General features: G+C 44.6%; 1 protein-coding gene across 4 annotated transcripts in view; it reads right to left on the bottom strand.

Moving 5' to 3' along the window:
* Positions 1–2,687: 2,687 nt before the first annotated feature.
* The window catches only part of MOB3B (MOB kinase activator 3B), a 187,774-nt gene continuing 174,316 nt past the window's right edge, over positions 2,688–16,145 (bottom strand). For all 4 annotated transcript variants that reach the window (XM_073881473.1, XM_025852867.2, XM_073881475.1 and 1 more), the window contains one exon: positions 2,688–4,153. In XM_073881473.1, the coding sequence (XP_073737574.1) occupies positions 4,124–4,153 (30 nt within the window). In that variant the 3' untranslated portion in view covers positions 2,688–4,123. The remainder of the gene's footprint in view (positions 4,154–16,145) is intronic.

Here is a 16,145-nt window from a genome sequence, read left to right as displayed (position 1 = left end):
GGAAGGGAAAGGAGGCTGAAGGCCATTTGCTAACAGTCTTCAAATACTTAACAGACATGCAAATAAGGCTCTCATTTATTATGCTTCTTCTTATCCTAGATGATCCCTGGGTCTCTCTTAATGTGAGACACTGGGAAAGGTGTGCTGAAACCCAAAGATTTGGCTCAGGTTAAATGGGAGGATTTCAGATGTTGTGAAGTGTTCAGTGAGGTATACCAAAGGATGTTGTGGAATGTCTATGCCTGAGGTCTTCAAGAGGAGAATGGGGTTTTCACTGGGAATGTCACTGATTTGGTTTGGGAGGGTAGAAGGAATGGATTAAGAAATCTCTCGAAGTTGCTTCCACTCATCCTAGTCCTCAGAAATGATAAAACACCCCAGGAAGAGAGAATTAACACCTAAGAAGCAGAATCTGACTCTAGTTGAGTATTTCTCAACCTTTTTTTTTTCTATTATCATCCTCCTAAGGAGCCCTTTAAGATATTTTATTCTTAATCATCCTCCTGAAATTTTAATACCACATAGAAACTTTATACCTACTATGGCCCTTTAAAGGGCCACAACCCACTGTAATATCTAAGATTCCTCCCCCCACCAAAAAAAAAAAAAAAAAAAACCCACAATTTTTGCACCCTTGAACAATCAACTTCAATGAGAATACATGCTCTCTAAAATAAACCATGGGTCTGAACAGGAAGTCATTAAGGATGGGAGCAAAAAAAAAATTATACATATTTCAACTCTGGCTACAGGGACCATACAAATTCTCATTAGCCAGCATACTAATGTAGTGCCCCCTTCCTCCTTCCCCTTCCTTCTGTTAAATGGGAAGTTATGAATCCTTTATCATTGCTCTATCATTTAACTGCAATGGTAATAATCTTTTGGAGACTCTGCACCTCTTTGAGAGTATTAAGAAAAGAACACACATTTGCATAGCCTCAAACTCTATAATATGTGTGCATGCTGAATTTCAGAGCTTCCTAATGAATTATTTACCTTTACAATGAATGGATCAGGCCGACAACACCTGAACCCACTGGTCAAGCTTCATATCATGAAAAGAGACAACTAGACATTATATGCTTTCTGATAAATGCAATAGGAAGGAAACATCACTTACGTAGTATTTTTCCTTAAAAAATATGTTTGAGTCTAATAAAGAGGAAACAATCAGAAAAAAAAATCCAGATTGTGGAACATTCTATAGAAAATGAGCCTGAAATCCTTAATAACGTCAGTGTCATCACACACACACACACACACACACACACACACACCCCATCACCACCACCACCACACCAAACACATACCTAACAGGAGAACTCTAGCCCATTTATAACTAAAGAGAATGACAGCAAATGCCATGTGTGATTCCTAATTGGATCCTGGATAAACAACCACAACAAAAAGCTATAAACATTTTGGGGGCAATTGAGAAAGTATTTTAAAGTTTTATGATGTCTGCAACGTATTTTGAAATGGTTCAGCAATAAGAATGTATATTTACAGAGAAAGAGAGAAAATATATGGGAAAAGTCAACAATTAAAAAAATGTTAACAATTGATGCACGTAAGTGAAGGGGACGTGGATGTTCACTGTAATCTTTTCTTTTTGAAATTTCCACTTTGAAATGTCTTGAAATAAAAAAGATAGTGGATACATGTATTACCCAACTTAAAAAAAAATAGTGGGAAATGAAGGAGGAAGCAGGAGGTGAGGCTCAGACCCAGAGAGCTGGAGGTGCCTGAGCCATTGCCAAAGAGCTGAGATTGCCCCTCTTTGCAATGAGAGGTACTTAGGATGTCGTCAGGTCAAAGAGATAAAAATTACCTGTAATAATAAAAAAAATTACCTGTAATATTACAGGTAATAATAATTACCTGTAAAATTTCTTTAGAATTTGCCAAACAAAGTTCTGCGGAATAGGAATACTCTAATTAAAAAATAAGAGTAGTTTGCCGGCACTGATCCTAGAAGAGTTGATGAATGCAATTAGAAATATAACCAGGAGGAAATTGTGCCAAGAAGCTTAAAAAATATTTGGTCTTTTAAATTGAATGGGAATTTCATATGCACAGTCAACAGAAAAGAACCTTAAAAAGAATTAATAACAAATGTCTTCAGAGTCCAGCATCCTGCTTGATTAGGCATCACTGACATGCAGGAACGTGGTCAACTTAATGCAAAAATCCTGTGGTTTTTCCATGGCGTCAGAATTTCAGAGTTCCTCCCAGGGCATGGGCTCCACGCTGTCATCTCTCTGTCCCTCTGCTTGACATCCCCATGCAGTACTTACTGCGTATTGCATAGGTTGGGAAGAGGGGGTCTTATTTCTTTTTCTCTAGATCCTTAGGACAGTCAGATATTCTTTCAGCCCAAAATGATGCTGAGAAGAATCTTTGCCTATCTTTTTCTCTCAGAGTTACTTAGGAAGCCAAAAAAAGGGGAGAGGGTATGTTTGTTGGTGACCAGAGCACAACACGGTGGAAAGAGGTAGCAGCATTTGGATTCCATGAGACAACTTGGACAAGACGGGAAGCAAAGGTGGCTTTACCGGGTCAGGGCAGGATGCCACAGCGCCCAGCCAGTCAGCCCTTTCTTTGGACAAAGAAAGATTTCACGTTCTCTAGGCTCTTGTGGCAGCCACGGATGGCTTTAACGCATTAAATATAATGAAACGAGATCAGGGTTGTTTAGTTATTCTTTAATCGTTGTTACATTAAAATACACTAATACATTCTTATCTACTTCCCTCCACCAATTGCTACTTTGTCAAATTCAAAGGATCACTGGGAGTATCATCACCCCTTCGTTACAGGCTCTCGGGACCACCACCAGGTTTGTGGATGAAGCAGAGAAGGCAACGTTTCTGCAACTAAGACTCACTTCGGTTTCAAAAGGCAGGATGTAGCACAGGCTGTGCTATTTTGTTGACTGGAATGGGAAAACCGGGAAGGAATGGAAGAAGAAAGTTAGCTCCAGTTCCACTGTTACCTTGGCAACGGTGGCACAATCATAGGGGCAGAAATTAATTTGTGCCTTAGCACAATCCGGCTGGGGTGGGGGGGGGGCAGGGCGTGTAAAGGAAGAGAGAAAACGGGCTGGACGAAGGCGCTCAGAGGGCCAGCTGGGAAGGCTACGAGCCAATGAGCCAGCTGGCTGAGTTATGTGCACCAAATAACCAATTGCACTTCTGTTTTTTTTTTTTTTTCCACTGAAATTTTAGTATTATGTGGAGACAGCCACAACTCCCTCCCCTTTGGTCAAGAAAAACGTTGTACTAATCTGGCTCAGGGGTTCGGCTGATCATTCTTGGTCGTTTACAGTTTCTTTTTCTTCCTCTCTTCTGGGAAACAGGAAGAAAATATCTTGAATAGAAGAGACAAGAAATGGTGTGGTTGTAAAAAAACAAACAAACAAACAAACCACATTCTGTTTGGAGTTAACTGGTAATTCGTCAGCTTTCTGCTCGCGACCGGTCTCCTCCCTGTAGTTAAGGTTTGTTTGGGGTCATGGAGTGGTCCCTGAAAAAAACCTGCCTCTCAGGGAAAAACGTGTTGAGGCTGCGGGGTGGGTCTCAGATCTCTTGTGGCTACACCGCCCTGCGTGAAGTTAAACCACAGAATCAGATCAGGGCGAGAGGTCTGAAAGGAAGGCTTGTTATAGAAAAGCTCGCTGCTCATCTAGAGTTCCAAAATTCACCCGGTACTTAGAAAACACGTGACAGAAAAGTCGGCCAGTTGACAAGACAGAAGTGGAAAAGTACGAGTGTCTCAGTCTCAAAACCTGAATTCCAGTAAAGCTCAGGCGGCAGGTCACAGGCAGAGCTGCGACATGCATGGAAGTGCAGAGGCTTCCTTGGGGTGACTCAGAGCCAGAAGGGGCCAGGGGGCAGTCCTTCTTGCACGCTGTGGTCGGACAGGTCCACAGGTCGTGGCTAGCAGCACTCAGAGGGTTAAGAGCACACGGGGTGAGTGGGGAACGTCTCTCAGGAATCACCGTTGTCTCCACCTCTCCTGCTCCTGGAAGTAGGTGTGCCGTGTCAGCCAGGGAGGTCTCCCTGCGCAGCACTCCAGGAGCAAAGAGCTTTCCTCTGTCTTCCAAAGATAAGGTGGGGCGTCAGTGACACATCCTGCTCGTCATCTCTTTCTGGAAAGCAGGGAGAGAAGGATGGTTAGGAGTAACTAGAAGCAATGACTTGCTGAAGGATTCTAAAAATACCCTCAGAACCTCTGGAGCCTTTGACCAAGGAATTGCAAGCACGGTCCATGGATAAGGCTCAGCATGCAAATGTGTTCCATTTGGTCTGCAGGTCTGTTTTTTTTTGTTTGTTTGTTTTTTTGTTTTGATCAAGCAATGTTAAAAACAACAACAACAACATCCACCCCAAAAAACTTGGCTAACTTGCCGAAACTCCAGGTTGTCTGCTTTTTTGGAAAAATCGCAAGAGTTGGAGCCACTGGACAGCCGGAGTTGAAGAACAGCTGTCCTCTTCAGATGGAGAATGTGCTCTCCAGTTGGCCCCAGCCCCCATTACTCCCAGTTGTCTCCCCAGCAGGAGCCAACTATCACTTACTGATTGATATGGTCATTGGATTTAGACTGCTATTTTTCTTATAGAAGAGAATAGTTTCTTTTTATCTACGTTTCAAAGATGGAAAAATGAAGGACAGCCTAAGTGGGTATAAGGCAAAGGAAGTGGGAGGGAGGACTTTTCTGAATGGGCATGAAGAATATACCAATGTGTCTGACATGCTCCCACCTGGCCTTTCCCTCAACTCCATCACCTACCTGGCTCCTGTGAGCATTTGCAGATCCCAAATGTACCATCTTTTCTCTTTCTCCAGACTGCTACAGAGGTGAGGCCCTTGCCTGTGGCCTGCTCCTCCCATATCCTGCCCTCCTGAACTTAACTAATTGCCATTCCTTTTCCCAGCTCAGGCAAGATGACTTGCAAGGTGCCTGGAAGGCCTTCTGCCGCTCCTGCCCCCACCACTGTGGAGTTTGCCACTTCTTCCACCAGTGCTGGCCTGGAGTCCTGCTTACAGTGAGCTGGTTTGTACGTCTGCATGTGTGTGTGTGCATGCGCGCATGGACCGAGGGCATGTCTGCAGGCCCTACTGGATGGACGGCTACCACATGTCAAGAAAAGAAACACTCATGGGCTCACCATATGTGCACTCATCTGCCTCCCCCGCCCCAACACAGTGCCCGGCACAGGACGCCCACTCCACTTTCAGCTCCAAGAACGGCCTGGAGAGCAGGCTGGAAGGAGCCCTGTGCCATGCAGCATCTGGGAGGACACGCTTAACAGCACTTGATGTAGATGAATGAGCTGCTTTCAAGTCCCACCTCCTGCGGAGCTGATGGTAGCTGCCCCCTCTCTCACATGCTCACCCCGGATCACCCCAGCCTAGAGAACAGAAAACATGGGAGTAAAAGGAGTTTGAGAACAGGAGCGCCCAGGTGCTCGGAGACTCTATTAGAAAACCATACCAAGGCGTTGGTTAAAGAAATGACAGAATATACACGGCATATTCTAGGCACTTTTCCATCCTTATAATATTATTAAGCACAGGCAATCACATACAGGTACATATAGTGAAACACGAACTGACCACTTCCTTCTGCTTGTGACTTGTCCTATGTACCAGGTACCTGGGAGATAAGGTTGCTGTTTGTAAGGAGCTACACTCCATCAGAGAGAAAGAAATGTAGATCACACACTAAAAGACAAGGACACAAATGCAAATATTTGGAGGAAGGGAGACCATGAGGCATGGTAGCTCCAAATTCTGGCCACAGTTAGAGCCCACTTCTGCCCTCACTATCTATCTGTGTGACCGCCTTGAGTCTTTGGGTCTTAGCAGACATGCCTTTTCTTTAGGGATCCCCTCCCTAACTCTGACATAGGGCATATCCCTCTTTCCTGCCTTTCACAGGACCCTTCTTCACAACTAGAATAGCCTATTATTTCTTTCATTCCTGCCTCCCAGATTCCTCCCATGTCAGATCCTATAATACCCACAAAGGAAGGGGCTGTGTCTGCTCTATTCCTAGTGCCTGGCAACTGATATTCAACAGATGTTTGTTTAATGAAGCAATGAACGGGCCCTCAGTCTCCTCATCTGTAAAATGGAACTGTGAGATGACCTGAGAAGGTGACCGGGAAGGTTAAAAGTATTAAGATATGCCTGGACTTAATACACATTAATTCCTCCTCCTCAAAAGCAAACACATGGCAATAATCATTTCATGCCAGAGCAAGAAAGGGCTTGAAAAGACTTCCCTGATAATGTATCCACTTAGACGGACCCCAAAATTTAAAGGAGGACCCTGATGATGAGGCGGGGAGAAGGGGACTAGATAGCCGGGGTGGGGGGGAAGAGTGGCCGAGGTGGAGCCCTCCGTGGTCTGGTGTTGCTGTGGCTGGAGTAGAGAGGCCAGGCCGGGAGGGCATGGGGGTAGGGAGACAGGTAAATGCACAACTGCCCAAATATGGACCCATGCAACCAGTGTGAGGACTGGAAAGACATGATGACAATCGTAAAATGAATTTGCTGTCCCTTTGATAAGCTTCCAAAAGTTCTTGTGCTTTTGGTTAACCTTTGATGACAAAGATGGGGAAAGTAAGGTGGGAAAGCAAATGTGCACGTGTGTGATCTGAGTTACCAAGAGAGACAACTGGCAGTGGGGAGATCACAGGCTGAACACAATTTGGCCTTATAACTAATTCTGTCACTATTCGCAATGGGTTAATACTTTTGGAAAGAAAGGAACTAGCATTTGTGAAGCACCTATGAGGTGCCAGGTGCTTGGTGGGGGCAGGCAGAGGTGTTACATCATCACATCTGTAAAACTCTATGAGAAGGAACTGTGACCCCATCTGACAGCAGAGGAATCCAGGCTTCAGAGCAGAAGGGATTTGCTCGAGGAGAACAGGGAAGCTGCAGAGCCAGACCAGTAATAGTTACTTCTACCCAACAAAGCGCAGCTCTCCCTTAGTCCCAGGGTCCCTCAAAGCTCTGCAGATATTACATCCCATAACTTTTACACTAACCCTGTGAAACGAGACTGGTTGTGCTTACTGAAACAGGCTCAGAGACAGACAGTGTCTTCTAAAAGTCACACTGTGAGTAGCAGGGGTGGGACTTAAACTCAGGTCTAACTGAAGGCAAAGGTCAGCTCTTTCCACTTACACCATGTGATTTGTGGTTTAAAAGCCTCTGAGACATTCTTAGGAAGATACACTCTGATGATACTGATATTAATTGACATATATTCATTATAAACGGTTGCAGTCATTTCTGGATTTTCAAAATATCGAAGGTATTTTTTCATTACCCAGATGGATGGCACTTGGAATTACAGGTGCCCTGGGTAAATACTAAAACCACTAGAAATATGGAAGAGTTAAACACACACACACACACACACACACACACACACACACACGGGAATACTTTGATAGAGGACATGGTACTTATCTAAAGTCACTGAGTTAGTCTGTGAAAAGCCAGGACTGGTGCTTTCCTCACTGCAAATACTTTCTCGCCTCCAAATGAAAGAGAAAAACTGTTTACGGGGAGCAGACCATGAATTCCCAGATCCTTCCCTGAGGAAGAACAACGCAGAGCCACCCTTCAAAGCTGTATTCTAGCACTTTCCCACTGGGTGGTGCAAATGAGCTGGTTAAGAAATAACTGGCCAAACCAAAAAACTGGCCAATATTGGCTTCCGAAGCGTTTGTCATCATCAAAGCCCTCCCAAAGGCACCTAGCAGAACCAAACACATTCCTTCCTATTGCGGAGAGGGACCTGAACAACATCTACTCACGTTGTTCTTTAAGAATGAATTTGCTGGGGCGCCTGGGTGGCTCAGTCGGTTAAGCAACTGCCTTTGGCTCTGGTCATGATCCCAGGGTCCTGGAACGGAGTCCAGCATCGGACTCCCTGCTCCATAGGGAGCCTGCTTCTCCCTCTCCCTCTGCCTGCCACTCCCCCTGCTTGTACTCTCTCTCTCTGTCAAATAAATAAATAATCTTAAAAAAAAAAAAAGAATGAATTTGCCATTGTAGGAGTTATCTAAATGCATCGTGCATTAAGGCAGACTGCTAAAGAACTCCAAAAGGTGCTCGAAAAGCTTCTGCAGAGGTGATGAGAATTTTCTGAGAAAGGTTCATAGGGACTGTATTTGGCTTGTCTACGAAGATGTTTTTAAGCACCTGCATTTAAAAGAAAATCCATCCTTCAGGAAAGAGTAAAGCTGGGTTTTGGTTGGCTCGCTCAGTATTCTTTGTTTTAATGTAAGGAAGTAATTGATTTTGTAAAGTCCCTGGTTCCCCACTGTCAACAGAACACATTCCATACTCCAGGGTCTGGCAAACAAAGCTGTTCATAACAGACTCATGCCCTCTGCTCACCTCCTGTTGAACCCCCACCCACCCACTCACACACCACACCCACCAGGCAAACTGGACTCTTTCCCTGTTTCTAACAGGACACGGTCTATCAAAGTTTTTAGTAGTTTTTCTAGCTGTTTCTTCTATCTGGGAAATGCTTTCTGCTCTTCTGTGCCTGGCAAATATTGACATCCTTTAAGATCCAACTGTCAGCTCCCAGAAAGGGTTCATTAGCAAACTGCTTGGTTTCCCCCGTTGCACACACATATCATATCACTTTCTACCAGCAGTGGAATTCATCATTTCATTTTTGCCTGAATATGAGAAGACCCTTACAACTTTGTTGTATATTAGTGTATGACGAGAAATATTTTGGTCAAGTCACTGAATAGTACATATGATTTGATAAAATTATTTGGGGAAAAAATACAAACAAAATATGAGTCCACTGTGATGAGTTTATCTCTGGGTGAATGAAATGATGTATGTATTCTCTTCCTGGCATTTGCCCTTGGCATATCCTCTTGAATTCTGAGATATTTTTAATACACATGTAATTTTTTTTTCTAAGAAAATAAGTTCCAGTAATTTAAAAAACAACAAAAATAGAAGTAGACCAAACCTCCAAATTGAAATCATATTTAGTTTTAAAAATAAAGTTAAAATGGGGGCACCTGGGTGGCTCAGTTGGTTAAGCAACTGCCTTCGGTTCAGGTCATGATCCTGGAGTCCCGGGATCGAGTCCCGCGTCGGGCTCCCTGCTCGGCAAGGGGCCTGCTTCTCCCTCTGACCCTCCCCGCTCTCATGTACTCTCTCTCTCTCATTCTCACTCTCTCAAAATAAATAAATAAATCTTAAAAAAAAAAAATAAAGTTAAAATGACTTTTGGCTACTTTTCTGTGGAATGGGGGTGGTGGTTGAAATCAGCATATCTGTATAAGATATTCAAGCTCTTCTGTTCTAATCTCAACACTTTCAAACTGGAATAGAGATATCTCTTAGCCATTGCAACAAGTGTTTGATATCTGTAGGATAAACCTGCATGAACTCTAAAAGTCTAAACTTATTCTTTTCATTTATTTTTTATTATTATGTTATATTAATCACCATACATTACATCATTAGTTTTTGATGTAGTGTTCCATGATTCATTGTTTGCGTGTAACACCCAGTGCTCCATGCAGAACGTGCCCTCTTTAATACCCATCACCAGGCTAACCCATTCTCCCACACCTCTCCCCTCTAGAACCCTCAGTTTGGTTTTCAGAGTCCATAGTCTCTCATGGTTCATCTCCCCCTCTGATTTCCTCCCCTTCATTCTTCCCCTCCTGCTATCTTTTTTTTTAAACATATAATGTATTATTTGTTTCAGAGGTACAGATCTGTGATTCGACAGTCTCGCACAATTCACAGCGCTCACCACAGCACACACACTCCCCAATGTTTATTACCCAGCCACCCCATCCCTCCCACCCCCACCACTCCAGCAACCCTCAGTTTGTTTCCTGAGATTAAGAATTCCTCATATCAGTGAGGTCATATGATACATGTCTTTCTCTGATTGACTTATTTCGCTCAGCATAACACCCTCCAGTTTCATCCACGTCATTGCAAATAGCAAGATTTCATTCCTTTTGATGGCTGCATAATATTCCATTGTGTATATATACCACCTCTTCTTTATCCATTCATCTGTCGATGGACATCTTGGCTCTTTCCACAGTTTGGCTATTGTGGACATTGCTGCTATAAACATTGGGGTGCATGTACCCCTTTGGATACCTACATTTGTATCTTTGGGGTAAATAACCAGTAGTGCAATGGCTGGATCATATGGCAGCTCTATTTTCAACTTTTTGAGGAACCTCCATACTGTTTTCCAGAGTGGCTGCACCAGCTTGCAGTCCCACCAACAGTGTAGGAGGGTTCCCCTTTCTCTGCATCCTCACCAACATCTGTCTTTTCCTGACTTGTTAATTTTAGCCATTCTGACTGGTGTGAGGTGGTATCTCTGAGATTTTGATTTGTATTTGCCGGATGCCGAGTGATGTTTTTTCATGTGTCTGTTGGTCATTTGGATGTCTTCCTTGCAGAAACGTCTGTTCACGTCTTCTGCCCATTTCTTGATTGGATTATTTGTTCTTTGGGTGTTGAGTTTGATAAGTTCTTTATAGATTTTGGATACTAGCCCTTTATCTGATATGTCATTTGCAAATATCTTCTCCCATTCTGTCAGCTGTCTTTTGGTTTTGTTGACTGTTTCCTTTGCTGTACAAAAGCTTTTTATCTTGATGAGGTCCCAATAGTTCATTTTTGCCCTTGCTTCCCTTGCCTTTGGTGATGTTTCTAGGAAGAAGTTGCTGTGGCTGAGGTCGAAGAGGTTGCTGCCTGTATTCTCCTTTAGGATGTTGATGGACTCCTGTCTCACATTTATGTCTTTCAACCATTTTGAGTCTATTTTTGTGTGTGGTGTAAGGAAATGGTCCAGTTTCATTCTTCTGCATGTGGCTGTCCAATTTTCCCAACACCATTTGTTGAAGAAATTGTCTTTTTTCCATTGGACATTCTTTCCTGCTTTGTCGAAGATTAGTTGACCATAGAGTTGAGGGTGCATTTCTGGGCTCTCGATTCTGTTCCATTGATCTATGTGTCTGTTTTTGTGCCAGTACCATACTGTCTTGATGATGACAGCTTTGTAATAGAGCTTGAAGTCCGGAATTGTGATGCCACCAGCTTTACTTTTCTTTTTCGACATTCCTCCGACTATTTGGGGTCTTTTCTGGTTCCATACAAATTCTAGGAATATTTGTTCCATTTCTTTGAAAAAAGTGGATGGTATTTTGATGGGGATTTCATTGAACGTGTAGATTGCTCTAGGTAGCATTGACATCTTCACAATATTTGTTCTTCCAATCCATGAGCATGGAACGTTTTTCCATTTCTTTGTGTCTTCCTCAATTTCTTTCATGAGTATTTTATAGTTTTCTGAGTACAGATTCTTTGCCTCTTTGGGTAGATTTATTCCTAGGTATCTTATGGTTTTGGGTGCAATTGTAAATGGGATCAACTCCTTAATTTCTCTTTCTTCTGTCTTGTTGGTGTATAGGAATGCCACTGATTTCTGTGCATTGATTTAATATCCTACCACTTTACTGAATTCCTGTATGAGTTGTAGCAGTTTTGGGGTGGAGTCTTTTGGGTTTTCCACATAAAGTATCATATCACCTGCACAGAGTGAGAGTTTGACTTCTTCTTTGCCGATTTGGATGCCTTTGATTTCTTTTTGTTGTCTGATTGCTGTGGCTAGGACTTCTAATACTATGTTGAATAGCAGTGGTGATGGTGGACATCCCTGCTGCGTTCTAAAAGTCTAAACTTATTCTTATCTGTCAGTTTACCCATTTTTAGAACTGGTAGTGGAGGACAGGGAATAGGTGGACACAAAGAAAAGTAAAATGACTTATTCTAGGTCACACAAGTAATTTCTGACCCAGCCGTGACGACCAGAGTCCAACTGACTCTTAGCTTACTGTATATCCCATCACACATTTTAACGATCTATTTTTCACATAAAATAAAGGGAAAACATTGACGAATACTAGGTGTCAGTCATCATGCTAGCACGGCAATTTTACTAAGTTAACATCAGAAGCCAGAAAACAAGCTCTAAAAATGGTGGCATGATCACAGAATCACAGACTACTGTTGAAGCTGGGAGGACACTTGGGTATTGTCTAGTCTAAGACCTTCACCTCAGAGACTGAAAACCCAGATCATGAGAGAGGTGACTAGCCTGAGGTGGCGCAAATAATTAGCGGCAGAGCTATCACCCCTGGCCTGTAGGCTCTGGACACTTGGTGTGGATCTGAGAGAGGCAATCTGTGCAAACAAGGATGTCTCAGAGTTGGCTCAGTGCGCTTCAGGTAAAACCCAGCCTGTGTTACTGGCTTTCCCTAACCGATACTCCTTCAACAGCTCTGCACAGTTTTCAAACTAAGTCCCCAACCCTAGAGTTCAATGCTCTTCTTGATCTGGACCCCCCAACCTCTCTGCCACCCTGTCACTCCCCAGCTCTCCTTCTCTCCTGCTGAACCCACGGCATCCAGAAACCTCTTGTGTATCTGCTTTTGTTCATTCCTCTTTTCCCAGAACACCTTTCTCCCAACTCCAGCATCCTTCAAGGCTCTTGTGCAGTGTGCCCTCTTCTCAGATACCTTCTCCCACATCCTTCCTTACCCCACCCCAAAGAGTCTTCGGTGCTCCTCTTCTGGTTTCCTGTGGTGGCCACCGCACCCTTCACCATTGTTCTGTGACAGTTTATTCCTTCCCTGGCTCCAGCACAGGGCTGCCACTGAAGAGATGAACCACATCTTGGGTCTGTTTGGACCCTGGTGCACTAGCCATGACACATAGCAGGTGCTGGAAAAATGTTTGTTAATTAGACTAAAATCCAATGAAGAAAAAAAAATGATTAGGTCTACAAACCCAGTGCAATGAGTGGTGGAGTGAAAAATGTGTTGAGTACCTACCATGGTAGAGGCACTTATGTTTATTTTGTGGACTTCTTTTCAAAACTCTGGGAAGTAGGCATTGCTTTTTCTATTATACGGATGAGGAAAAGGAGGCTCAGAGAATTGATGTAACTTGCCCATGTTCACATAGTGAACAAGCGGGAGAATCAGGATTTGCACCCGGGTGGACTCAAGAACAAAAATAAGCCAACAAACTAAAAACATACTGTTTCCATTACTCTGCTGGGGTGAGAAATAAAAGCAGCGAGGCCTTTTGTTTTTCTAGCGTTTTAATGTATATTAGGGCAAGAGGTGCTATAACAACAGCATCCTGAAGCCTATGGCTTTAAATTCCCCAACTCTGCTAATTCTGAGAAACAAGAAGGAGAAAGAGGAGGAAGAAATGTTGAAAATAAAGAAATAACTGAGGAAGAAGAGGAGCACAAAGAGATGAAAGGAAGGTGGGTGTAGAAGCTCCAAAGTGTGGTAAGGAGAGCACACTGGGCTAAAAACTTTCTGGAATGACCTTTATGTATCTCCCCCCAACCCCGGCCCGCCCTCCGTTGGCCACCATTAAAAACCCAATGTCTTAAAACGGGGTGGTTTGAAGTACACAACCTAGTGTTAGATTTGGCCCTAAGAGGGCAGTAAATTGCCTTCAGTTAAGAGCGCTCGCGCATGCGCGCACCCACTCACCCACACACACACCCACACCCACACCCACACCCACACACACACTTGCGGGCGCACGCGCAAGCACACTGGTGCACACACACATGCATACACACACGCGCGCACACGGACGCACCTGCCCTCTCCAGTAACGGAGCTTCATCGGCACATTTAAAAGGCAATATGTTAAGGTAATAGTTGCTGAAAGAGCACCAAAGAAGAACGACGAGTCCACGGGGTGAAGCATCTCTGGCGCTCCGTACTGATTATTGCTCGCTGGCCCACCGCCCACCGCCCAACAGCCCGGCCTCAGCCCCCCAGGGCTCCGCCCCGGGCTGGCGCGAAGCTGCGCCCGGCCTCTCATCAGCCCCCAGTCTCCTCTGCGACAGACTTGGTAACGTGGGTTTGAATGCAGCATGAAGTACAAGGACAGTATTTCTGGGTGGACTGGAGGGTGAGGGTACGGGGAACATATCGGGAAGAATTTCCTTCCCAACAGCGAGGCTGGGCCTTCTGCGGGTGTTGGCCTGATCAGAAAGCAAGCTTTCTGCCGGGCCTTTCATCCTACAAGTGCCATTTTTTTAGACTTGAAAACCTTGTTGTATCCACATTATCTTTGTTTCTTCTGTTATTGGCTATTTTCTTCTTCCCCTATGAAGTGGGTGCTTTGAGAATGTTAATCATCTTGAAAATTCTATTTCTCTCAGGAGTCTTGCCCCTTTCCCTCCTCCGTTCCAAACAACTGCTGGTGGTGTCTGCGCCAAGATCTCACCAGAACCACCACAATCCCCCTGCCCCTCCAGGGTCCTCAGCTCCTACCAACACCCATTTCCCGCAGGTCATGTTGCTACACTGGAGGTCAAGCAGATTATTTGCAATTTCCTTATCTCCAGATCTAACCTCTGGTAGCAAAAGCAAGTCCCTTTGGGACTGGCAGTTTTCCTGGAGGAACAGGGAGAGTGAGTACCAAAGTCAGCTAGACTGCGTGGGTCAGCCTGAGGTCATTTCTGACTGTAGACAGGGACGAGGACTCAGTGAGGTTTCTTCGGGCACCGTGATGCTATGAGGAAGAATTCCAGGAATGGGCAGGTGTGGCTCTTGGGGCTGTCAATTTACAAGAGGAAGGCGTACTGTGCTAACGCATTAGATTGTAAGAATCAACATCAGCTGTTGTCTCCGAATCATCCAGTTTGAAGGACTCAGAATCACCTGTGATATGACAGTGTCCTGTGATTCCAGTGTGCAGCACACGCTCTAATCCCTGCAGGTATCATCAGCACCGCTGATGCACCGTTGATCTCCAACCAGGTAAAGTCCCAGCAAGTTAAAGAGACTGCACATATCTCAGATCTACCTCCTCCTTCTCTCCTGCCTTGCACACACCTTGCTTCTGGCTGTTTCTGTATCTTTGTACACTTGTTTTTTCTGCACGGAGAGCCCCATGCCCTTCTTCTGCCCAGAACACTCTTGTTGACTCTTTCGTGCTCTGCTTACCGGTCTGTGAGGGTTATACGCTGCCTCAATGGGAGACAGAGTGATTCAGAGAAAGGGACCAGGACTCAGGGAAAGGAAAGAGAGAAAGGATCTCGGAGGCTCTAAAGCTGGTTGCTGAGAATGTGGTCTGGCAGCTAGCTCTCCCTCAGACAGGGGTGCAGTGCAGTTCTGCTCTGAAGGGCAGTGTCAAGGGGGAGCCCAGGAAAAACAGCAGGCTGCTTGCTGAAGGGACATCCCCAGACCAAGAGAGAAGAAAAACAAACAAGCAAATGCAAAATACCCCAATCTATTCTGCCGCCCATCCACTGTGGGAAAGCTGGACTGTTGACAGTGCAAACTGTATACAGGGGGGCAGGGGATGGCAGCTCCTACCTGCCCTTGGGGCACAGGGAGGCTGCGGTGTCTCAGGACCACAGCCCTTGAGCCCACCTTAGAGAATCTCTGTGACACCCTCCCCCTGACCTCTCCTGCTCCAAGCACTTGTTTCACCCAGGGCCTTTGAAGCAGGTGGATGCAGCTTCTCTCCAGGGTCCTGTAGGCAGGGAGCTTGTGTTCAGGAGGGCAGCTTCTGACCAGGGAGTAAAGAGCAGGTGCCTTGCACAACGATCAAGCATTGGGCCTAAACATTTTCTTAAAACTCTTTTTCTTAACATAGTTGTGTCTCTTTAATGGGAACTGGGAGAAAGAATTCCAGTGGGAGACTGACACCAGGTACCTTAAATTATTTTTGGAACAAGTCTTCATACATAATAACTAACTTGAATGAATGAATGAATGAATGAATGAATGAATTAGTGTCAGGTCACAAAAGATGGAGTGAGCAAGATGGGGCAATGGTGTTAAGAGCCTCAATGAGTCAATAATATTGTGTTCCTAACAGAGTAGTATCTATCGCTTCCTGCACCTTTTCTATGCCGCACGCTGTGTTCAATGTTGGCTGGACACTCACTATTTCATTCAGTCCTTACAGCAGTCCTAGTGGTATTCTCCTAGTCTTACAGATGAGGGAACTGAGGTCAAGTACTTTGGTCAAAGTCACATTACTAGTAATGAGGGTAGCCA

This window comes from Callorhinus ursinus, unplaced genomic scaffold, assembly GCF_003265705.2.
Source record: "Callorhinus ursinus isolate GAN/ISIS: 27379988/994484 unplaced genomic scaffold, GSC_fseal_2.0 scaffold42, whole genome shotgun sequence".
Taxonomy (NCBI): domain Eukaryota; kingdom Metazoa; phylum Chordata; class Mammalia; order Carnivora; family Otariidae; genus Callorhinus; species Callorhinus ursinus.
Note: the sequence above shows the minus strand (reverse complement) of the source record. Positions and strands in the feature narration are given on the sequence as shown.